Source organism: Topomyia yanbarensis, chromosome 3 (assembly GCF_030247195.1).
Source record: "Topomyia yanbarensis strain Yona2022 chromosome 3, ASM3024719v1, whole genome shotgun sequence".
Classification (NCBI taxonomy): Eukaryota; Metazoa; Arthropoda; class Insecta; order Diptera; family Culicidae; genus Topomyia; species Topomyia yanbarensis.
This window is the reverse complement of record NC_080672.1, coordinates 87,674,104-87,700,016: the sequence shown is the minus strand read 5'-3', so window position 1 is coordinate 87,700,016 and position 25,913 is coordinate 87,674,104. Positions and strand designations below refer to the sequence as shown.

General features: G+C 38.8%; 1 protein-coding gene across 2 annotated transcripts in view; it reads right to left on the bottom strand.

Moving 5' to 3' along the window:
* LOC131689135 (mediator of RNA polymerase II transcription subunit 1) overlaps positions 1-25,913 on the bottom strand; it is a 214,342-nt gene that overhangs the window by 104,297 nt on the left and 84,132 nt on the right. For both annotated transcript variants that reach the window (XM_058973996.1, XM_058973997.1), the window contains exon 2: positions 5,145-5,875. In XM_058973996.1, the coding sequence (XP_058829979.1) occupies positions 5,145-5,211 (67 nt within the window). In that variant the 5' untranslated portion in view covers positions 5,212-5,875. The remainder of the gene's footprint in view (positions 1-5,144; positions 5,876-25,913) is intronic.

Sequence of the window (25,913 nt, the reverse complement as noted above, 5' to 3'; positions counted from 1 at the left end):
CGTAGTATAGCTTGAATAGCTTCGGGAGGACATTTACCCTTAGCTTAGCTTTACCTGATCAAAAAAGGTCTCCGCCAAAACATCCAAGTTCCGGGACAAACAGATGGGCGTCGGTGATGGAACCGAGCTGATTACGGGTTGCGTTAGTTTCTATGTACTGTAATCGATGATGCGGCGTGACTGCCCAACTCGAGTTTGGTACAGGGGGCACTCAGAACTCCAGTAGGCATGCTCAGTTTGCGTTTGATCTTCAGGGCTTCTCGCCGCATTAGCATTGTGGCAATTAATACATTTTCGGATGTCTGAAATATATTCTTAATGCTCGTGCCTTCGACGCAAAACGATCAGCATGGGGACTTATTGCATGGGACAGCTTTAAGGCCGTACTCCGAGCACAAATAGTAGCGGGCACGCTTACATATTCAGAGGCCTTGCATAGCATCCAACCTAAGTCGATACGTTGTAGTTGCATCAGCTTTTCGAACGTTTTGGCATCAGTTTCAATAATAGCAAACATCGGATTATCTGTGTTTTTCGTTTTACACGATTCGTATCACCGATAGGTTGGCAGACTCAGAAAAAATGTTTTTCTGAACTACTTGTTCCACGAAGCTATGCGTAGTGATGTCGTCAGTACAACTAGCAGATTTTTACTTTAGGTTTTAGAGTCAAAACCTAAACGTCAGCGTTGTGCATCTCAGATAGATTTGCTTTTACTGTACTGAGCAATCTAAGGGCTGATTCACGGGAGGCACATCTAACCGTTGCTTCTCTATTGGATTGGCATAATACTTCTTTGATACCCAACAAAATAGGTTCAAGCTTGCCTTGGATTTCCTACTTTGTAACAGTCACGACTTGATACTCGATCGGTCAAATGACGACCATTTGCTATCGATTGACAATTTCATTGGATTTAACTGACTTTACAGAAAAAGTTTACATAGGAGTGCGCTTTTGGGCGTACTTCAGTAGAAGTACTTCAGTAGATTCACTCAATACCAAATCGAATCGGTGACTACGCTGTCGATCTCAACTATATGAGTAGGCATGTGGACGCGTGTGGTCGTTCATAAAAGACTTGCCGCCAGTCATATAATTTTCAATTATTAGGTCATCTGCGCAAACTTTCGACTGTCAATTGCGAGATTTTCTTTCAGTCACCGTTAAACAAAAGACAACACTTATTGTCGTTACTAACTACAAAAAGGATTGAAAATCTACCTTTTTGTCGACCGGTATCGGGCTCAATATTGCCCTGCAGTTTATTTGGTGTTACATACTGCCTGCAGATTTGTCAGGTGGAAAAGAGGTGATGATATTGGAGCGTCGTTCTCGGCCATGCATTCCCACGCGTTCAAGTGATTAAGCGGACCAAGATGAAGCTATACAGCACCTGTCAGAAAATCATTCAAAATCGGTGTAAACTTTCCAACAGACGCGCTAGTACACAGAATGTGCGCCACCCAGATAAACAAGCAAAAGCGTCTTTGAAAATCAGCGCCTGCTTCTTCAGTGAGCCATTCACGCGATTGTAGGAGGGCCAGACATAATGCTATCAACAGTGTAGAACTTCTGAACGGGCGCTTATGGACAAACGTTCGTTTTAAAGGTGAAGCCTAGTCCTATGAGAATAATTTATAACATAATTACAGATTTGGTAAATAGTGAAGTTATACGTTTCTTCCGGAAAATTGCGTTTGTAATGTTAAAAATTATCTTTTAATATTATTAATGCGAAAAATCAGAAACAAAAAAAGTTATAAGTAAAATTAAGAATTTAAAGAGTTCATCACATTGTCATTCATGTCATTCATTGTTCATTCATGTCTCGCAACTTGATTACTGTGTGATAGAGACAAGATGCCTTCTGTAAAATTTATAAAAATACTCTTCTCTACAACTTTGTCGAAGACAGTCAAGCGCTATCTCTTTTGGTTCAAAAGATACATTTTCTTTGGCCTCCTATGATCAGTATTTTTTTAAATAATATTACCAAAAGATAACACTTTTTACACACACACAAACATTGTAGAATATGTAAAATCGCTAATATGAACAGTATTGGCTCCAATACAATCTAATATTATGTGTCTACAGGGTGATTTGCTATTTCATAATGGAACGGCACCGGCTCACCATCCTCAAATTATTCAACGGCACACTTCCCATGAACATCGACAATTTGTACCTGTGTGCAAAATTTTGTGCACGCGTTCGACCTCAAACATGCTTCATCTCGATGTACAGATTCGCCTCGAGCATCGAACCAGATGTACAAACTCTAGTTCAAACATCCGTGTGCGTGCACGAGAACGATTCGCACAAGGCAAAAAAGGTTAACGCTAGTGATGAAGATAGTGAGAAAGAGAATACTGGTGCCACGAACCTATGTGTATGCACACCGTATACGTACATAGGGTTCAGTTGTTCAGGCGAACATGTGCAGGTGTTCAGTACGAAATAGCATGTTTGAGTTCGTACACGAAGTGTGGGTTTAATATGAGCCCAGAATCAGAGCGAACATTTTGTACGACGTTCGTTTGGGACGACTGTTCAACGGTATTACGAATATCAGCGCTATGTGGCGAATGTGTTTCGTGCACTCCGGCCATACTATGGTGAGTCCACTATTCGCCATACAATCGAAAAGTAAGAGTCACAGTTCACGTTATTGGATGATAATCGACCACATCTAGTACGCAGAGGAGAAAACATGGCGGCGGCGACCGAGAGTGCACGCGATGATCGCGAAGAATCGATTTGACACCGTTCTCAACAACTTGGTTTGTCGAATGCAACAACATGGCGTGTTTTGCGGGAGTTTTGGTTCAAAAGCATGTTAAGAGACTGGTTACTGCCCGAACTTGAAGGCAGCAGTCTTGACAACATTTGGTTCCAATAAGACGGCGCCAGATACCACACAAGCAACTTCACAGTGGAATGATTGCGTACGAAATTCGGCGAACGTTTAATTTTTCCCCGTGGACCTGTCAATTGGCCGCCTATCACACCTATAGACTTTTTTCCATCGAGCTATGTGAAGTCAAAAATATATGTGGATGTGATTGAAACATTGGAAACCAGCATTGCTCGAGTAATTTATCATATACCACTTGAAATGCTCGAACGCGTATTCCAAAATTGGACCACTCGAATGGACCACCTCGCGTACTGCCATGGTCAACATTTAAAAGAAATTGTTCACAAATAATAAATGGCAAAGAATGTTCATTCGAGCAAATTTCTGCAATGAGCACACCACCACGTTTTTTCTCTGCACTGTTAGGATCGCGATCATTCAGCCAGGTTTTGATCAGAACAATAACATCATGATCGACATTCAGATGTCGAGGCAGCGACGAACAGCTCACCAATTTTTGTGCATTGTCCTCTTACGTTCTGATAGTAGATTTTAAGATGCCCCTGCAAGTAGTCTCCTGACGGTTGAACGGTCGCGGTGGTGGAAGCAAACACCTGTAATAGGGGTGAGCTTTCAACGAAGGCAGCATCCGTATGTCCTATTCCGGTAGATGATATTCATTCATTGTATTTCCTGAGCAAACAAATACAAGAGTTCAATGTTCTTTGAAATCATCTGATTTGTTTAGATAGTTGTTATCTGACTGGAAAAGGTGGCTTTCGTGTCCTTCAAGTTCCGCGGTGAACAGATGGATGTCGGTGACGGAATCGACCTAATTACGTTTGCTGGCGAACTGCAATTGTAGACCAAATTCAGGGTACGTAGTATAGCTTGAATAGTTTCGGGAGGACATATACCCTTTTATTCATTTTTTAGTGTTTTTGCTAGTTTAAAAAAAAACTCATGATGAATCACCCTGTACTTTCGCGCTATGCATGAATTCCTATTGCATTATATGAATGGCTCTGTAAATTCGCCGCTTACTCGAAAATGTACAGGTGTCAATGTGATATATTTAACAGGTAAGGGTGAATGTCAGATTTATATAGATTAGAACCGAAAAAATTGAAGAAACACAGGTGTACACGTGAAAATAAAACAACGCAAAGAATAGGTTCTTTTTAATTAAATCTAGCTAGTTTTGAATTTTGCATCTCATTCGCACTTATTAATGATGTCAATGACATAACGATAGATTCGACTCAGTCGTGCTCTTCTGTTAAATAAACTTTTGAGTTGTTTGAGCTATAAATTGAACTTAAGTGTAAGTACACTAAACCCAAGGTGAAAGCAATGAAAAGAGGTTTTTTCCGTGGTTAAATGGAAACTACCTTCAACGCTACCCCAAAATTCAGCCAAAAGATCTCAATTTTAGATAGTTTTTCGTAGGCGTCTATGGAAATCGCAATTTGTTACGCCATAAATATACAGAGATCGAGCGAAAATCTCGACAAACTTATGATTAGGTCTCAAACATCAACTCAATATTAATTCGTCAAAAGGGCGAAAGTGTTTTTTGTAAACAGACTTGTTTCGCTCATTAGTCTGCTGAAGAGTGGAAATTCATGAAAAATATGCGTTAATGTAAATTTTTACCCTTCGTAGAAGTAATTTCAATTGTTTTGTGCATTGAAATTATAGTAAATTAAAAGAAACCATCAAAATAAAAGTTTGTTTACAAATCTTATTCGCCCTTTTGCATATTTAATATGGAACTGTCAACATTCACTTTGGAGGGAAATTCCGGACGAATCGTTTATCGCCCAGCGCAGCCGTTTATAGCAAACAAAAGAGAAAAGTTTCTTTCTTTTGTTGACTACTATGCACCGTGCTTGGGTGATAACGGTTTCTCCGCAATTTCATCTCAAAGTGAATTTTTACATTTGGCTTTTGGGTCCTAATGATATGTTTGTCGAGAAATGTAATAGCATTGCCTCACCCATATAAAATTCAACACATTGTACAGATACAGATTTCATTTTTTCTAGGTGTGTAGGTAATATAATGAGAGTCACTCTTTGTTTACTTTCTTATTCGATTATACAGTTCATATCGTAAGGCATTTAGCATTTGGAAAAAAGCTAAGGAACCAACGTAAAATACCACGAGTTCTTAAAGATAAAGAAAACAAAATAACAAACTCATTGATACGTCATAATGACAATTTCTTCCTGAAATAATCAATCAAAAATTTTCAAGCTTTCACCTTAATGCCATTTACCTTTGTTGCTATAACTACCACTTCTGCTGTTCTTCGGCTTGAGGAAGATCACTCTCGGTTCCATCATCGAACTATCCTGCGCGCACCCGAATGTAACAACCTCGGAACCATCTGCTGGCTGGGGACACGATTCGGCGGAACTGTCGTCTGTGTTCGATATAGAATACTCTCACGTGTTTTCACTTCACACCAGGCATGATGCTGTAGGTATACACACACACAGCCAGACAGAGACAGATACTTCAACCGATCAGGCAAACAAGAAACACAACACTCTTATCTATTGAATGCTACGCTTGAAAATGTCAAACTATCAATTGAAACGAATTAAATTTCCATCCGTTTCCTGGCACGTCGTCGTCGTCGTCGTGTCGAACAGCTCCACCAATAATAATGGATGGTTGGCAGAGGGAGAGAGAGAGAGAAAGAAAAACACTTGTTGGCACTTTTATTGTTATGGCTTGGTCGTTCTCCAAATTGTCAAGATCGTGTTCACCGATAGGGACTGTAGGTTCTTAGAACACCGCCTCTTACAGCATGCTCCCAACGAACATTCACACACTTCCCGGTTTTTATTTATTTCCTCACGTCGACTTCAAGTTCACTTCGGTTGTAATTCTGTGTTATTATTTATTTTTGTTCATTTTTTTCTGATTTCTTCGCTTCATTAGCTCACTCACTAAAGTATGCATGCGCTTTCGAAAGGCATGAGCGTGTTTCACTAGCCGTTCCTAAAAAAATGTATAACAAAACAAATGGTTTGATTAATTTGTCGCTTGCCTTGACTAACCCCCCTACCCCACCCGTGGTGGTTGCATCAGCGATCGTCGTCGTAGTCGGGTTGGGGCAGGGGAGCAAGGGCAAGTTCACGCGCCATCGCAAAGTGATTCGTGGTCCCACCTCGATTAGCAGATCGCCGCAGGCGACTCCGACTCAGATGGGGAAAACACTAGCATTTCTATCGCTCGCAGGAACAGGAATGAACCGCTAACTATTTGCCCGTTTATTTTGGTGTGTGTGTGTGTATATGGTAAGCTTTCGTGGATTCTAATGACTTTTTCGGGCACTATCCCGCTATGTTGTTAACTAAACAGGCACAATAAAATCAAAATTAGTCGGAATTAGACCTAGTAGTTGTTTTAAACAATTTGTTGCGCGCTGCCCGTACATACGTACATGGGTTCTTTCCAGCCTCGCTAACTCACAAAAGTGATGTGTTGTGAGTGAGCGAGATTGTTTGTTTAGCCCAGTTAGGCTTGATGGCACTCATCAAGGCTTGTGTAAGACCGTTAATGGGTTCAGTCAGACCAGGGAAGATACCATCACCGATTTACGGATAACTTTCGGATGGACAAATTGTTCCTCTAATTGCACGCCGGAGAGGATGGGGTTGGAGGAGGAAGTTTAATCGGTTCGGAGAAAAATTGGCATGCCAAACGCGCCAAGATATGTACTGACATACGCTGAGTTCATTAGGGTGGTTGGAAATTTTATATTGTTGTTCTACAAATGTGGTTAATTTTTTTTTAATATTTCATATTAACCTTCCTCCATTGGTTCGTTTGCGCGGGTTTTTTATATTAAAAAAGTGACCTAAATTAGTAGGTACACTTAAGGGGGTAGACTGTTTCGGGAAATAAAAAAAATTGATTTTTGGAAAAGGAAAGACAAGCTCTAAGCATCGCATAAAGGAGTAAATTAATTAAAAACCTGATCAAAAGTCAAAAATACTAAATTAAGCTACCATTGTTATATGCTGTTTAATGGTGTAGTGTGATGATTTCCGCACCGTTTGACAGATTTTATTGGTTTTAAATGTTGTGTTGACCCACGTTACAAGAGATACTAATCGACTGATTTTAGGTTCTTTTTGAGTTGTATATAATCCTCAAAAATTGTGAGTTCAATTCAAAAGTTCATGAGAATCCGAAGCGATTTTTATTCAAAACTGTCATTAAAGTTGTAAAAAAGGCTTGTAGAATCATATTACGTTTTTCTAATTCAAATAAATTACCTAAATATTTACCGAGCATCATAGGCACACATGTATTAAATATAAGAATGAAAATTTTCTAGTGCACTTAAAATTTAAAAAGTTGATTTCCGATAGTTTCCGATTGAATGAAATATATCATATGACAGACCTGGCAATTTTTATCCAATTGCACATATTTCAAGATATGGCGGAACTGTTTCCATAGTTACAAGAAAGCATCATTTTGATTTAATGGAGGAATGTTCAGAAAGGTGTGTTGCGAGCGATTCAACAAAGTAGATGAAATATTTAAGGCCATTGACCCATTCTGGCTTACAAGATAAAAGATCATAGACTTCATCTTATAATCATCATAGAAATGATTTCAAGTACGAATGGGAGACAACCAGTTATAAGAAGGAATATTTCTTTACCACGCAAAAAACGCTTATAAAACATTTAAATTCGATCACCTTCTTGGACTAAATCCGCACTCTAGACAATTTGCCGACATAATCAAATTAAAAAAAAAATAGGTGAATACAGTAAGTGTCGCCGAACCTTGCTTTTTTGTAGAAGCTACTCTGATGTGACGAGACGTCCCGTATTGGGCGGGACAGTTCCGGATGTCAAGGTCTTGTCCCGCATGTTAAAACGTCCCGGAAAGTGTTCCTAATTTACCAAAAAGTTGATTTGATTTGAAAAAGCTGATTTGTGTTCCAAAACAATCACAGTTTATAAAACACTCGAACTATGTACGTGGGGAATGTGTAAATTGAGCCACTCTATTCGGATTGTCGCGGTGCCCTTTTCGATTTCCAATATGAGCCAGGTCATGAATCCTTGCGAAAAGTTCCGTACAGATTTCATTTAAGAACCATCTATTTAATTTTAATTTCTCGCAGGTATTTTTATCGAAAATGATGAAATCAATAACGAGAAAATTAAAATATCGCTTCAGGGTGAATTGATTTTTCTTCCATAACACTCCAGTCTACTTTTTATAAAGTTATAAGTGTTTTGTTAAACAAAAAACCTTCAAAATAATTTTGATCAGGTTTGGTATATTGGATACTCCACTGTACATCGATGGAATGCATTGAAGGTTTTTCTTTCGATCCTTTCCTTGCGATTTCATTTCTAGTCGTCTGATAGGCATGAAAATTTCAATAAACACTATTAAAAATGTGCACTTCAAATATATGCAATATTTTTTAGGCTTTTTGGCCGGACTGCCTATATAAAGGAATTCAGTTTTTCTATCATGGAAAAAAATCTCCCCAAAATCGTGATTAAATTCTGGAAAAAATCATGATTTCACGTTACGAAAATGGGACCATGAAAAAAATTATGTGTTTTATGATTATATTCAATCTCCCTTTTGTTTTGTGAACTTTGGTCTCGGTTTCCATCATGTCAATAAAGTATCATGGTACCGTGATGAGAAATCACAAAAATCGCGAATAAGTTCCTGCAATCATGAGCATCGTTTAACTGTGGGCTGTATATTCCCAAAGTATGAACAAGGATCATAAAAAAACTAAACATATCAAGGGACACCCACGGTCACCCTACCAAACATTCAAATGTAACGCCATGTATATATTCGGTGCGAACTGGTTTTTTTGGAACAAAACTAGTTTCATGAATACGAGATTGTTTATTCATAATTTTAGGAACTTGGTCATGGTTTTCGTGTATCGTTCAGTTCATGACTTCGTGCTCTTTTCTTCATGAATTTATGAAAGAATTTTTTTCCGTACATCCGTAATCTTTTCAATACACATTTGAAGAGGTGGATGTGGTCAGGGTAGCCACATTCACAAATATTTCTGTAATGCCACAGATTTTTGGATTTTTTGTCCGACACAGATTTTATTTGACAGACCACATATTTACAACACTTAATGTGTGTTTCGATCATCACAGATGGGACACAGATTTTTTAGCTTAGAACATTGATTTCACTGTAGCAGCATTGGCTGTGGTCTCTCGCCAAACAATATCCTAACACAACGCGTGGGTTGCATATCTTTTACCGTAATTTTACATGTTGATTTGGTGGCATTGTAGTGGAGCGTGTATTTACTGATAGGATAGGTGTGCTAATCAATAGCGTATTTAATATAGGTGAGAAATACGCATGGTTTTGTCTGAGTGGAACCATGATTGATGAATTGTGTTTGATAATTGAGAGTTGACAGTCCGCGGGAGAGAACGGGAACATCGGCAATCATGTCAGCATGAAGAACAAATGTTTCATTTAATTGTTTATTAGTTTTCTTTTATTCTATTAAATCACATTCATTATATTAATTGTTATCATGTTAATTTCCATATACTTAGTAACATACCGTTATGAGTGGCACAGGTATTTTTTATTGTCATATCCCATATTTCATCATGTGCGCGTATCGAGATCATGTGAACAATAATGTTATAATTTGATTATTGCGGTAAGAGGCGACACAATGGAGGTCTCTTCTTCAATTCTTACATCTTCTGAGTTGTGTAGTATTATGTTGTTGTATTAAAATAGTGAAGTGATCTCTTGTTGTTCTTTTTGTTTACTATTACTTCTTGTATTTTTAACAGGAACCTTTAAAAATTACGCATGCGTGTCTTCGGTTATGTATTCAGCATACAAAGTTGGTCGATTTGGATAATTAGGTAATTTTTGTTTTATTCAGATCAAAATGCACTGCAGGTAGCACAAAACAATCGCTAATATTTATTGAATACAAATATGTATTTTTTCAAACATTTGTGAAGAAATAATCGTTTCATTGCCACTAGTAAAAAATAATAAATATTATTTGTATTACGAAATTTTCAAATAAAGCAAAAATAATCGCTTTACATTATATTACATTATTATTGCAATGTCGAGTATCACCGGAATTAAGGACTATTAAAATCGCTCGCATTTCGTTTGATTCTATTATACCTTAGTAGCTATGTAATACTTCCGACGCTCATTTTTTGCAAACTGAGAATTTCCGAATTAATTTAACAAACGATTTGTCTATCATTAATTGTCGGTAGCCGATTGCCCAGAGCAATATACGTATATAGCAATATAACACCTGTGAGAGTTGCATAGATTGTATCACTTATCTAGGTTAACCCAGATTCGTGTAACTCTTTACCTCACCCCACTAACAAAAACTCCTCCCCGAAGACAAACGTGGAGATGCGGTCACACTAACATTCCTTTCCTTTCCCGATGACTGTAAGAACGTGGCTGGCGCCGTTATTGGAATTCCAAAGTAAAGCGCTCCCGAAACGTGCGCATTAAGAATCGATAGCTACTCGCAGGCTGCATTCGGTGATTCTCTGTGAAATTTCCCTTGTTCTGTTAAATCGTGGAATAGTAACTACGAATTGTGGTCATGCTCATGCTCAAGCAATTTTGTCTAATTTTACATTTAATGAGCTGATTTTTTTATTTTATTAATTTGATTGCAGTTAGGGATTCTACCTACTTTATGAATCTGACAACTTTTTTCCATTTTTTCCTCTATTAATTTTTTAATATAACTTGTTTCATTGATTTGAGGTCTACTACATATATTTTTTTACGGCAATCGGTTAAGCTATCACACCTCTAGTTGGGCGTCTACTTCGCATGAGCTCTGCAAACTAATGGGCGATCTAACAGTAGTATGTGTTAGAAATGCATCATCTCACTGCTAGGTGGATTAAGTCGGTTTTTTATATTTTGAAGTAGAATACTTCTAACGTTTCAATAGGTTTCAATATTTTCGGTCGATCTTTTATCTGATTTTTAACATGAATATCTGGCATTTGCGCCGTCTGATGTTTACACTGGAAATATGTACGACAACTAACTAATGTAATTAATTTTTAAGAATGTGCAGTTAGCGATAATTACAGAAATAATGGATTTCGTGAAAGCATTAACATTAACTGAATCATGATTGGTTAGTACTATTTGACCGAGCTAGCTAGAGTTGTCAGCACGGCCCTTTTGTCGTCAAATGAGCTGCGACAGACGTATACACACATAATTTTCTTTGCCGAATCTCAGCTTTTTTTTACATCTTTTGCCGAAATCTCAACAGCTGAAATTCAGCAAACAATTTTTTTGCTGAGATCTCAGTAAAAGTGACGTTTGAGGGCCGTGACTCGGAAAATATTTCTCCGAAAATCAGCAAACAAATCTCACTTTACTGAGATATCAGTTTCTAGATTTACTGACTTCACAGCTGTTGGAAAATTACCGAGGCGAATTGAGTGTGTAAGGCATGGTCTAGCAGTTTGTTTTTTGACGCCCTAGCAGCTGATTGGGGTTGGCCGTCAAACGCAGTCAATCGCTCGTTGGTTAGCCAAAGCCGTCAATATGGGGGATGGGAGAGAGATATAAAATACGTGAAGTTAAAAATAGTGGTGTAGCTTGCCCGTTTGAATCATTCGTCACTCGCTTGCCAAACGAGCAACATCATGACCATAACGTCCGGACGGTATAAAAAGCGATTAAACAGCGTTATCCGTGTTTGAATTTGCACTCGTTTTTTTTTGCTGTGTGCAAACGAACAAGTCTTTTGAAACATGTACGCAGAGTTTGTCGAGAGACGTTGAAATCGATTGCTGAAGCTGACTGGTTAAAATTCGTTGCAGACCAATGATGGCTCCATACATACTATAGCTAGTGCCAGTGGAATGGTAATCTGAGCATAATGTTGTTGCGTAGTGCTGAGGGATTCCATGAGAAACCGGCCGACCGCAAAATATGACCATCATCGATTCGAACGAAACGTTGCAGGTGTGTTCGCTGTATGAATCTCCATGATATTCTCTGGCAATTGGAATATTTTGATACAAGAGTAATTTTTCAAAAGGGTGTAAACGTTTCTACGTGAATGAATTTCAAATTTTTTTGTTCGATTACTGTATTTTATACAGCAAAACTATCTGAGAACAAGTTACAGGGAATGAATACTTCTGTCCGACAAAAATATACACTGAAAAAAATGTTGTGTCATTTTTCAAAAAAACAAAAATTTATGATAAAAATTTAAATTGCGAAAAAACTCATTTTTTTAAATTTTTTATATTTTGTTACAAAAAACCTAAAGAGAAAAGAAACATTTCAACCATAGGGTCTGTTGATTAAACTATATAGCTGAATCATATGTTGATTGTTTTCATGTAACTTTAAAATGTTTCACAATATCGCCTTGATGTCAAAGAGAAAGTTGCACGAAAGTTTACGGGCCTTTTGAAAAACCTATTATTGTTGATGGAGAAACGCGACTAACTTATGAAAAGGTCGCAATAAAACAAAATAATTGTGTTGTTAAAACAAAAGTTAAAATATCTCGAGAACTACTACATTTTAGAAAATTTTGTTAAGAGCATTTCGATTTAAAATGACGTTTAGAATCATACTCAAACAGAAAATTGTTTTTTTGACTGCAAATAGTAAGAATTATAAAAAAATGACAAAAGTTGTTGTTAAGAAAACTTTTTTATTGAAAGCTTCTCCATGATCCAAATACACTAAAAAGGTTGCTTTTACGTCTTTAAAACGATGAACATTAAATTTTTGACATTTTTTGATGGGTTAACGCGAATAACTTTAAAAAGAGCATAATTACACGAATTAATTGTTTTTGAAGCAGCAAAATATCAAATATCTCGAAAACTATCGCATTTTGGAAGATTTTTGTTAAATGCATTTTGATTTCAAATGGTGTAATAGAATCACAATTGTATATACCTATTAGTATGAAATTTAAAAACATGTACGAAGTTATTGTTAGGAAAACTTTTTTACCGATTTTTTCTCCATCATGCAATCACATTCAAAATGTTTCTTTTCTCTTTAGGTTTTTGGTAACAAAATATAAAAAATTTTAAAAAATGAGTTTTTCTGCAATTTAAATTTTTATCATAAATTTTTGTTTTTTTGAAAAATGACACAACATTTTTTTCATTGTATATTTTTTTTCAGACAGAAGTATTTATTCCCTGTAACTCGTTCTCAGATAGTTTTGCTGTATAAAATACAGTAATCGAACAAAAAAAATTTGAAATTCACACACGTAGAAACGTTTACGCCTTTTTGAAAAGTTGCTCTTGAGCCAAAATAATCTTATTACCTGTGGAAAATATTTAGTCTTGCATGACGGTGAAACGTGTAAAGTTTCATTGGAATCTAAGATGGTCGGTCACGATTTTAAAGATTTTCGGACGGATCTTCGTGGAATTCCTCTGACTCGAGGTGTGACGTTTATGGTGATTTGTTCTAAAATAGATGGGGCATCAATACGACCTTGCAGAGTGCCAGCAATGAACAAAACTCTTGCAGTACTCCTTTGAATATGTAGGGGCTCTAGTTGAATCAGCTGACGCCGGTTTTCATAGCGGGGTAGCCAGGAAGTAGTCTCTCCATGGCAATCTACGAAGCGCGAAACGTAAAAAGCGACGCTGAACGAACTCTATTCTCTCAACGCTGTTATTGTAGTTTGGACTCCACTTCCACTTCGGAGCAATATTCTAGGATTGATCGCGATAAAGAGCAGTGGAGTGATTTGAGACAATAGATATGCGTAATTTTTATGGATATCCTGAAGATTCACCCAGTGTTCGAGATGCTTTACCAACTGCATCGTAGACGTGATGTTTAAACGTAAGTCGAGAAACCAGAATCACTCCCAGATCTTTGACGTGACTGACGCGTTCAATGTCTGTTTCTAATAGATGGTAGTTAAAATGAATTGAATCATTTTTCCGTGAAAATGATATTACCGAACACTTCTTCAGGTTCACGCACATGCGGTTCGTATTACACTTATCAGCAAAGACATCAAGCTGCTGTTGGAGAAATCTACAATCTTCAATTGAACGAATTAGGCGAAATATCTTGAGATCATCTGTGGAGGACAATCGTGGAGTCTTCAGAACTAGATGTACATCATTGAAGTATAGCAGAAACATCAACGGTCCCAAGTGGTTTCCTTGTGGTATTCCTGACGTACAAGTGAAGGAGCGGGGCCTGACAAACTTCTATGATAACCGCTTTCTCTCGGTCTGTGAGGTAGGATCGAAACAACTGCAAAACACTACCATTTATTCCGAATCTCTACATTTTTGCGATTGCGATATCGTGATTTATCCTATCGAAAGCTAGAAAGATGAACGACCACTTTGTTTTCAGTAATAAGAGATGGCGTTTGGCAATGCTTGCTCAGTCTGCTAGTGATGTGTGCGGGGACCGTCTGTTGTAGATCAGTGCGTTGTTTTTTCCGTCTAAATGTTCAAACCAACTTGACTAAGATAATATTGTTCGTGTTTTTTGCCCAGAAGATCCGTGACCAAACGCCATCTCTTATTACTTATCGAAAGCTGCAGATAAGTCGGTGTAAACAACGTCGCACAGTGTCGTCTAGCCGGACAAAACCTCAAAAATTTATTTTGGATTTTTCCCGATTTAACATTTTTATCTGTGTGTAAACAGGTCTTCTCAAAATATTAAATCTTGAAGACGAAAGATGGATTTTTTACAGAACTTCGAATATGAAATAGATGACCAATTCTGAAAAAAACTGTATTCAAACCTATGTTATTCAAATGAATATATCTTTTTAGTTAGGATTCCGATTAGCGTCGAACTAGTTTAATTTAAAAGGTTATTCGCTAGACTTAAACTTGCCCTTCAATTTAGTCGATACAAGCCTTTCTTTTCGCACAGACATCAAGAAAAAGTAATAAATTGTGTATCAAATTACAATTATAATGTTAGTAGTGGCTGTACTTTTTTTGAAACAGTTCAGAAAAATCACCTATAATTAGTGACGCTTGAAAATTAGTGTACTTTCCGAAAATGAATGTCTTGTTTTGCCCCTTTCTGTGATTTTTCATTATATGTCTGAAGGAGACGCATGATAGTGTTTAACTACCCAGGGTTCGTAATATAATTCATAAATGTCTCTCAGCATAATCAGCATCTGAAAAAATGTGCATTCTGATAAACATTCACCACACCAGATTTTTTGGAAATGAATTTTCAGATATAGTGCACTTTATATTCGTAAATGTTGAATTTTCAAACCACACTAAGTGCTAAAATTTTGAGGTAATTTTTTTTTTAAATAACATCAAATATGAATTCAGCGCCACAAAATTATCCCAATGTGAAATTTTCATCCAATTCGGGCCACTTTTGAGGTTTTGTCCGATTTTTGTATGGAAGGTGATCACTGTGCGTCGGTTTAACCACGACGTTCCATACTCTCTGTTCTGTAGGATGTTAAACACAGCAGGTTAGACGCTGTTGAATATGTTGGCGCACACGTTTCATATTTCAGATATACGTGATGAGGTTTTATCACTAAGGCATCTGATTACATGCTTGTGTAGGTATTTCTAAAGCACAGGCGGACTCAAGTTGGCTTGTGCTTACTTAAATGCGGAGTTAGTTGAAGATTTTAAGTACAGCCCTTGCAAATGTCGCCCTGGAGCAAATATTCATTATTTTAAAATCCTTGCATATTCCAGAATACTGAAGCGATGGTATTTTTTTTTTTGGAATTTTATAAATAGCGATTGAGATTGTTATTTACCAACTTTAAAAAAATCATCCCAAGCGATTTACTTGGAGCTTCCGATGATAATTTACGGCACATATTTAGAAGGAAAAAACTTATTTGTATTCTACTTTATTGCGGTTATGTATCTGACATTACCGACCCATTCTTTTCTGGAAATTTTCCTTCTCTTTTTACTACTTGACCTTTTACAAACACATTTAATCTATTTTTTTGTAACCAAAATTTAATACTGTCATCCTTTGTTTCTATTTTGTCTCCAGAAGAGACTCCAAAACATTACGTAACTAGTGTGCAAATAACTTGTTCTGATGTAACGGGTTCCAATTCCGTTTGACCAGAATATCTTGAAAGGCAGAAAAACAGTTATGTACCGGCGCATATGTAGGTATATTTCCAAACTGGCACCAATATTTATCAGACTAGATAGGTAAGCTAGAATTAGTTCACCGCAAGAACCAAGAAAAAGTGCGCCCTACATCAACTGTCTTGCCGTAGCACTCGGTCCCGCTAAGGTTTCCCCAAGCCAACCCAGCTGACACTGCACAATTTTTTCTCCAGGGTTAAAGGCAAAGGTTCCCGTACAGCTAAATCTACAACTGGCGACACGTGCAACACAGCCTGGCAGGATGATGTATCGAGCAGAACAAGGCTCATTTCGCGACGGGGTACATTGGTATGGTGTGGTGGTTCCGTGCCGTAACACGGGAAAGCGCGCTCAGTGTAAACTTGTTGTTTTATTTTTCCGTAGAAACCCACTCCCACTCCGGGACCAGTAGCGGTGGAAAGGTCACGTCTCCCTTCAACCACGAGCAATGGATTTGATTGTGCGCATAATTGCGAATAGGCTTTTCGGTCAAGGGCCCTCTTCTAAAGTCGAATTAAGCTCTACCATCGCATCTACCAACACGAGCCCGGGGGGCTATTAGTATATTATGCGGTGTGTAGGGTGTAATGAGAAACGAAGCAAATTATGCTAGGGAGCTAAATTGAGGGGACCACAGCTGATTTCTTCAACCAAGCAGTCAGTGGCCGGTAGCAGCATGTTGCCAGGTTTTGTGCGATGGTAGGTAGGTAGGTAGGTATTATAATTCAAATTTCGACTTTTGCATAATACACAAGCTGGTCGGAGCTAAGTGGAAACGAAGTGACGCCAGATGGGTGGCCGATTAACTTTAAATGGCTTCTGAGAGTAGGACAAGTGCTATAAGCGTAATAAGCATGGTAAGCATGGGCCTTTCGTCCCTGCCCAGTCGAACGACAGCCGGTCAGCCGGAAATTCATTCTTTCGGGAAACAAAGTTGAGTCTATATAGCTGATGTAGAATTAGCCTCGGAAGTCGAGATAAACGTTTCAGTAAATGAATCGCAAACGTTCACAGAGATACCGCGTAGTTGTCTTTTTTTTCCTTCCTATAGTTGGGCCGCGTGAAAAACGAATAACATTGCATGCTACAGATAGTTTAACGTAGCTATCTGCGCTGGAACAATTAATGGAAATGCCAGATAAGACCGGAGCAACCTCGCATAGCAACGTTAACGGGTGGGAACATCGCAAGCTATAAATCTGATCTGCCGAGACCCCGAACAGCTCCTAACAATTGCGCGAAAAATTTCTGCCGGAACTTTGTTTGCTGGGGCTCGGTTGCGTTGCGGGCAAAAACCTCATTCATCTAGTCGTCCCGCAATCTGCTCGCTCGGACCCTTGCTGGGTTGTTTGACCTCCGGAAGGCAGCAGCAGTGACGTCTTGGGTGGGGCCATAACAACAACAAAAAAGTAAAAAAAAAGGTCAACACAATCTATCTAGTCAAAGCCGCCCGGGAAGGGTCTTCGCTGCCGATGATCTAGCTGTTTTTCACCTACTTAGAATATGTGTGAGACTTCGCACATGGTCGGTACAGGATGTATGCTTTGCTGCATTTTGTGTTCGCTTTAAAGCCATTCATGTCGGTGCGATCAATTTACGTCAGTCAGGCTGATGCAATTAGATCATTCTAGATGGATTGGAATCCGGTGACGAAGAAAGAATATCGAACTTACAGCAGCATTAGACGGAAGCTCCCGCAACACAGATGTTAACGTCGATTACTTTGGGTTCGTTTGAATTATTTTTTGTTTGTTTACCAATTACAGTTTATCACGGAACACATACCTAACCAAGCAGCACAGCTCCAAATTGCCAGTTGTGAAGCAACCCGCTCAACGACCCAGTCTCGCCACGCGCGCTCATTAACCGATTAACAGTCGAAACTGAAAATTCGGAAAAACCGTTCGGCGCATCCGGAAATTCAAGCTACCGTTTCGAAGCGCATAACGCAAACAAAACATCGTCTTCGTCTCACGAACAGACAAAGAGGCGGAAAACGTGACGCGGTAGAAAAAAGTAAGTATATTTATGGAATTTTAATTCGTACACAAACCGAGTCCAAAAACGTCGAAAAAAAAAAGGAAAGGAAAAAAGTGCATCGCGCCCGGATTATTCGCCTAATGTGGTAACAACGCTGCGCTGGAATATTCCTGCAACATTTTCAGCAATGAAAACCGTGAAAACCTGAACCATTGTGCACTTCCCAAAAAAAAATAATGTGCAATTTTTCGTTTGGATTTCTTCGCGCGGCTAGAGTTTCCTGTAACGAATTTTTTTAACCCCGTTCCGCGCATGAAGGCGAAAAATGTAATCCTGCGGATTTTCCGTCCTCCCTCGAAACACCGCGGACCGGCTTTCTTCGGTTGATGAGCCAAGCTTTGGTTAGACGAAAACAAAAAAAAAATAAAACGCAACACCAATTATGGCATATTTCTATACGGGACGATATAATTACCCCGCCTTTCGGATTGTGGCGAAATACCCCGATGAGTCGTGGGAATTACACCCATATCTAAGAGCGGTTGAGCCCCGATGCACGAGAAGTGCATGTCGCTACGTGTAGCTGCTATCGGCGTAAAATGCGATTATGAGCCGTGGTTCACCTCACGGTAGAGGTACAGGTGGAGCGCGGAAAGAATCGCCAGCCATCATCGCCCTTCCATCATTAAAGCGCAATTAATCTTCTTATTCTTATGGTCCTTCCTGCCGGACACAGCCCGTTGTTGGTCCGAGATTTTCAACGGCTCAGTCAGAATGTCTGTGGTTGAGGGAAATATTTTTGTGAAATCTTTATTCCTGGTCATTTTCGGGAATTATTCCGGACTACACTCACGTGACTATCCTCCCGAAAAGGTGGTCGAGTTGCCGTTTGGGAAAGATTCTTATCATTTCAACGAAAATTCGTAAACGGCTTTTGCCTGTGTCAGTTGGCAGTTTTTTATGCTTTGGTGGCGTAATTGGTCAAAGGAAATCGTTGATAATTTGCTGATTCGAGCAGTTCTGGTGAGATCAGTTTCTCGAGGCTACAACAATGTTGTTTTTTTTTGGCGTGAGAAACGCCGCAGTCGGGTTCATTTATTTTGAGATTTGTTTCAAACTGCATCGTTTAATCAAATTGGAACCATGTGACTTCCGGCACATATTTTTTAAACTATCTGCATTTTGAGTAGTTCTGTATATTTTCAAGAGCACAATCCCACTAATTCTGAGGAAATCGCCATTTGCATAGTTCTTTATATCAAAAATTAAATCCCTGGTAAATAATCCTTCTCAGTGGAAAAAGGTCAATTGTGTTTCCTGTGTTTATAAAAGGAAATTACCGAGGAATTACGTCGTTGTGTGCTTGTTGCACAGTACTCTTTGCATCTAGTTAAAGTTACGTTTACCCTAACCAACATGTATTCATCCCAAAAAGATCAAAATCTATGAGCTTCGTTCAATTGTCTTCTTCTGCTTATGGACGGCAAAGTTGACCGCGGAATATTTTGGGAAATATTGAAGTTCTTTGGGTCGAATCGTATCTGAGTGATCTTCAGCTTATAGTGAAAATTGAATTCGTATTTTCCGCCCTGTTTTTAAACAAATCGGATGTTCCACAAGGAAGTAATTTGGGTCCACTCTTGTTCACACTATTTATTAATGTTCGAGCTATAATATTACCACATGGGTGTCGACTATTTTTCGCTGATGATATAAAATCATGCATGGTGGTTAAGTGCATCTGAGATTGCTTTGCTTTAAAACAGCTTTTGGGCAGATTCGATGGTGTTGCTTAAACTTCCTTAATACAAATCTGGTTAAATCGCTTAACGACGTGTTCAGGATATCATCCAAACTAGACATGGAATTGTTTTACCATATGGGTTAAGGTATGTGTATAGTTTATGTTTATTAGGGTTGCTAACGACCAGTACTAGTAAATGCAGTGTAATATCGAATCAGCGCAAGCATCAGTCAATTTCATATGCCAACTGCATTGAAGATCACAACCTTGAGAGTGTTCTACAAGTGCGCAACCTTGGAATCACTTTGGACTTGTCACTCACGTTTCGACCTTATTCTGACTATATCATCAACAAGGCAAACCGCCAGATGGGATTAATGTTCAAAATACCCAAAGAATTTAACGACTCCGCTCACTATACTGCATATTGATGCGGTCAATCCTAGAATCCGTATCAATCAACATTGATAGCCAGGATTGAAGCAATACAAATGAAATTCGTTCGTTATGCACTGAAATACTTTCGGAGCCAAGACGATATGAATTTTCTGCCATACGAAGACCGCCGCAGATTATGAGGTCTGTATATGCTGGAAGTGAAAAGAAGAGTAGCCCAAGCTGTTTTCGTACTGTATTGTATTGTATTGTATTGTATTGGATTGGATTGGATTGGATTGTATTGGATTGGATTGGATTGGATTGGATTGGATTGGATTGGATTGGATTGGATTGGATTGGATTGGATTGGATTGGATTGGATTGGATTGGATTGGATTGGATTGGATTGGATTGGATTGGATTGGATTGGATTGGATTGGATTGGATTGGATTGGATTGGATTGGATTGGATTGGATTGGATTGGATTGGATTGGATTGGATTGGATTGGATTGGATTGGATTGGATTGGATTGGATTGGATTGGATTGGATTGGATTGGATTGGATTGGATTGGATTGGATTGGATTGGATTGGATTGGATTGGATTGGATTGGATTGGATTGGATTGGATTGGATTGGATTGGATTGGATTGGATTGGATTGGATTGGATTGGATTGGATTGGATTGGATTGGATTGGATTGGATTGGATTGGATTGGATTGGATTGGATTGGATTGGATTGGATTGGATTGGATTGGATTGGATTGGATTGGATTGGATTGGATTGTATTGGATTGGATTGGATTGGATTGGATTGGATTGGATTGGATTGGATTGGAGTGGAGTGGATTGGAGTGGAGTGGATTGGATTGGATTGGATTGGATTGGATTGGATTGGATTGGATTGGATTGGATTGGATTGGAGTGGATTGGAGTGGATTGGATTGGGTTGGATTGGATTGGATTGGATTGGATTGGATTGGATTGGAGTGGATTGGATTGGATTGGATTGGATTTAATTGGATTGGAGTGGAGTGGATTGGATTGGATTGTATTGTACTCTATTATTTTGTTTATCGAATCAAGAAGATGTTGGGTGCTTACGCCAATTTAAGAAGAATTTACATAAGGTTTCACTTAAATTGGTCTCCAGCTTAATACTTAATGCATAATATTTCACAAAGACCAACACGGTAAGATGATAAATAAATAAATATTGAATATTGAAGTAACTACGAATCAGACTCGAAAGGGAGTTTTTTTTGCAAATTGTTGGGTTACTGGTCCTTCGCGGAATCGTTGTAAGATACCGGGAAGTGGCGTAACAAGATCAGGTCCCTTCAGCCGAAACAAATTCAATGTAATGCGCCCAGCTTGGCTGCAGCATCTTCCACAGTTCGAAGTTTTCGAAGCTTCCTAGGTTTGTAAGGACCAAGAAGATCGGCAAATACCAGAAGCGTTTCTTACACATAATTTTCTCCTGAAGACATTTGGCCAATTCAGCCTCTCGAGCCAAATACTAGGGTACTACACCTGTACTATACCATGCCCCAAACAATAATACTAATTGAGCAAATGACATTATACGCAATCCCAAACCTACGCCGTTACATCCCATCCCAAACATATAGCTTCCCACGATCCAAAAAAAAAACTCAGATCGAACATGACAAAAGCATACCACACAAGAATTCCCGACAACGATAACATAAACCAAACCCTTAGACCATGCATTCCATTCTTAACGCATAGCTTTTAACGACACAAAAACCTACTTCATAAACGACAACAAGTTCAATCCCAAACATCACCAAGAGCCCATGTTTCTCACAGCTAATACAAATCTTAAACAGCGACCTACATACCCTCAAAACAAGACCCACATTCTTAACTCCTCAAGTCAAAAACAATTAAACTCCAGTCCGACTTCCCATGAACAACGACAAGTTTGTACCTGTGTATAAAATTTTGTGCACGCGTGCAACCTCAAACATGCTTCGTCTCGATGTACAGGTTCTCCTCGAACAGGCGGACGATGTAGAAACTTTAGTTCAAACATCCGTGTACGTACACCGGGTGCGTACACGAGAACGATTCGCACAAGATAGAAAGAGACAACGCTAGTTATGATGAGAGTGAGAAAGAGAAAGCTGGTCCCACGAACCTGTGTGTACGCACACCATGTACGTACATGGGGTTCGGTTGTGCAGACGAACATGTGTACGTGTTTTGGTACGAAACAGCGCGTTTGAGTTCGTACAGGAAGTGTGGGTTTAATATGAGCACAGATCCAGAGCGAACACTGTGTACGATGTTCATACGGGAAGACTGACTCCAGTGCCTTAAACACTTGCCTTCCGCATCAGAACAGCCAGTCCGACACAGCATTGACATACAAATCTAAAGCGTATTCCGCAACTAATGATAATAAACAGAAACGGCTCAAATTACAAAATACCCACATTCAACAAGTGACAATGACAATGACATAGTCAAAGACACGGTAACTCGCGGTAACTCATGCTCAAAGTCCCAAAGCCGACGGAGAGAAAGTAATGCACGCATGCGCAAAATGATTGTATAGCGCACGACAGAAAAACTAAAACTTAGCCCCCTCCCTTTGACCTAAGGAAATACCAACACTACCATGATAGCATTAGGTATACAGATTAAGCATGGCAAGCTTTCATAGCCACGCCCGATAGAATGTTATTTCGCTATCCGATAAGAATCTAGCTTGTAAGTCATGCCTTCAATCTTGATCTCAACGAAAACAAACTCATATAAACTAGAAGTCTCAGGGCGCCAATAATCCAGAAATATGGGGGAACTCACTCCCTTCTAGATCTTAACCGTACACTCAAATTCGCGGCTCGCGTGAACAATCAACTCGAAAATATAGGCGGTTACACTGGTATCCAAACGATTTTTTACACGCGAAGTTACATACACGCCTACGTGATCAAACCAGTTAACATACCAACGCTCGAGTTATGCGCGATAATGCAGTGATAATGGTCACTAACTCGAACATGCAACTGCTATCAAAAAAACGCAAAATTACGCTCATGATCTGGCAAACATAAAAACACTCTTGTACTCAAGTGAAGGTTTTAACACCTACAATAGACTGCCAAAAATCAGAAAAAAAATTAAAAATTCAATCGGCCCATGATGCCCTATGCAAAACTGCCATCACTTCATTAAAGTTCAACAACTTCTCCCAAGGAAGCTGGATTGATTTCCAGTCTTCAAGAAAGTTGTAGCCAATAAAATTATCTTTCGTATTTTTAGTTGTACTTATAAACCTTATAAACTTATAAGTTGCATACAGTACCACATAGCGGTGAAAATGTATTTTAGTGGGCTTCCTCCATGTAAATTGTCAAAAAATCCCGTACAAGTTTACAACACGGTCCGGTAGCTGGACAGTCCTGATGGGATTAGAATTTGACCCGATGGACTTTATTTTTTCTTGGCATTCTAACCTAAAATTGATAAACGCGGTCTCAAGTGCGATTATACAAACGCGCTTCCCCACGCGATCATGAATAGGTCATGTCTGGTAGTCCTTACCCTAGGTCCGGGAACCATAGGTCCATAGGTCTAACAGTTCTAACCTCTGAGCAGTACACTCAAAATTGATCATTAGAGTGACAGGAAAAAAATGACCACCATCGGCCCATCCCTGAGTCGATTCCTAGTCCCACCAGGAGTACTTGTTCCAAATTTGAAACAAATCGGACAAGTCTAGCTACCGGACCAACGTTCCTGAAGTTTGCATGGGATTTTTTGACAATTTATATGGAGAAAACCTACTAACTCGCCTTTTTCCGTTAGGTGGCACTGCATGCATCGTATTATCACTGTAAGTGAAAATAGGAAAGATAATTTAATTGGCTACAACTTTGTCGAAGATTGCTTGTCAATCCGGCTTTGTTAAAAGAAGTTATTAAACTTTTAACGAAGTGATGTCTGAGTCAGTTTTCCATGGGGCCTAGCAGTGCATGGTTGTGTATCAGTACTCGATTCCCACGAACTAAACATTTTTGTGAAATAACCGTTTGATTTAGCTCGATACTATGTACAGAAGAGTTGTTGTATATAATACGAGTCATGTTTTGGTTAGAAAATTTTAGTTCCACATTGTACCGCATAGAGAGCGCCAACACTAACTTTTCAACAGAAATAGATAGATATTAGGTGTCTTCTACAAAGTTGTAGAGCAGGCATTTTTCAATAATTCTTCCGAACATTTCGATATTCTATTTCTCTTCTATGAAAAGTTAGTACTGGCGCCCTCTATGCGGTCACAGTTGGAACTAAAAATTTTCAACTAAAACATGACTCGTATTATTTACTACAATTCTTTTTTTTTTTTTTTTTTTTTATTTCAATTATAGAGGTTTTAACCTTAAGGTCATTCGCCTCTTCGGGTTAGAAAAATCTCTTAGGAAAAATTTCTAACCCTATGTGCGGGGTCGGGACTCGAACCCAGGTGCGCTGCGTACAAGGCAATTGATTTACCAATACGCTACGCCCACTCCCTACTACAATTCTTCTGAACATACTATTGAGCTTAATCTAACGGTTATTTCACAAAATGTATAGTTCGTGGAAATCGTGTACTGATACACAACCTTGCACTGCTAGGCCCCATGAAAAACTGACTCAGACATCACTTCGTTAAAAGTTTAATAACTTCTTTTAACAAAGCCGGATTGACAAGCAATCTTCGACAAAGTTGTAGACAATTAAATTATCTTTCTTATTTTCACTTACAGTGATAATACGATGCATACAGGGGCATCTAGCGGCAAAAATACGAGTTAGTGGGTTTTCTCCATGTAAATTGTCGAAAAATCCCATACAAACTTCAGGCACGTTGATCCGGTAGCTAGACTTGTCCGATTTGCTTCAAATTTGGAGCAAGTACTCCTGGTGGGACTAGTAATCGAATAAGGGGTAGGCCAATTGAGTTTCCAAAAATTCATTATTTTTCTGGGCAGTCTATTGATCATTAGACTCGCGATAATATTCAAGACTGGCACTCATGACTTAAAAACGCCCACGCCATCAAACACGTTAACATACAATCGTTCGAATGTGTTGAGATCATCCTTACACTCCTAGGTTCGCGATCTAGCAAACATTATAACTCCCCGGTGATTAAGTGAATGTTTCTTATAATCATTTGAACGCGCGAACCTGCAAATGCCCGTATTTGAGCGATCATGAGTCCGTGACCTCAACCTACCCGAATCGTTTTAAAAACTTGAATGAGGAAGAAACGAGGACAACCGTACTGACCGTTTCAGTTTATGGGGGGGTTAGAATGAAACGTTGGGAGTGACTTTACTCCTTTGGTCCTTTGGGATGGGACAGAGGTATTTGCACCTTGCCCTGGTTCATTAAGCCTAGGTTAAAGCGCCTTTACTCGGGACTGAGCAAACTAATTTATTTGTTTGTTTAGTGTTTATTTGACCAAATAAGGAACTAATCCACTGGGCATTTAATGTGCGTAAGGAATACGCATGGTATTGTATGAGTGAAAAAAATGGGAATTGATAGTTTCTCGAGAATAATCAGAAGCCAGCTAATAATTCGTAGCAGTCATACCAGCACGAAGAACATACTCTTTATTGTTATATTCATTGGCTCACTTTTAGGCCAATAAATTAATTAAATTAAATCAATCATTTATGGTCCATTTAATATTGTCGACAACATTTCCGACAGCCGGCTGTCCG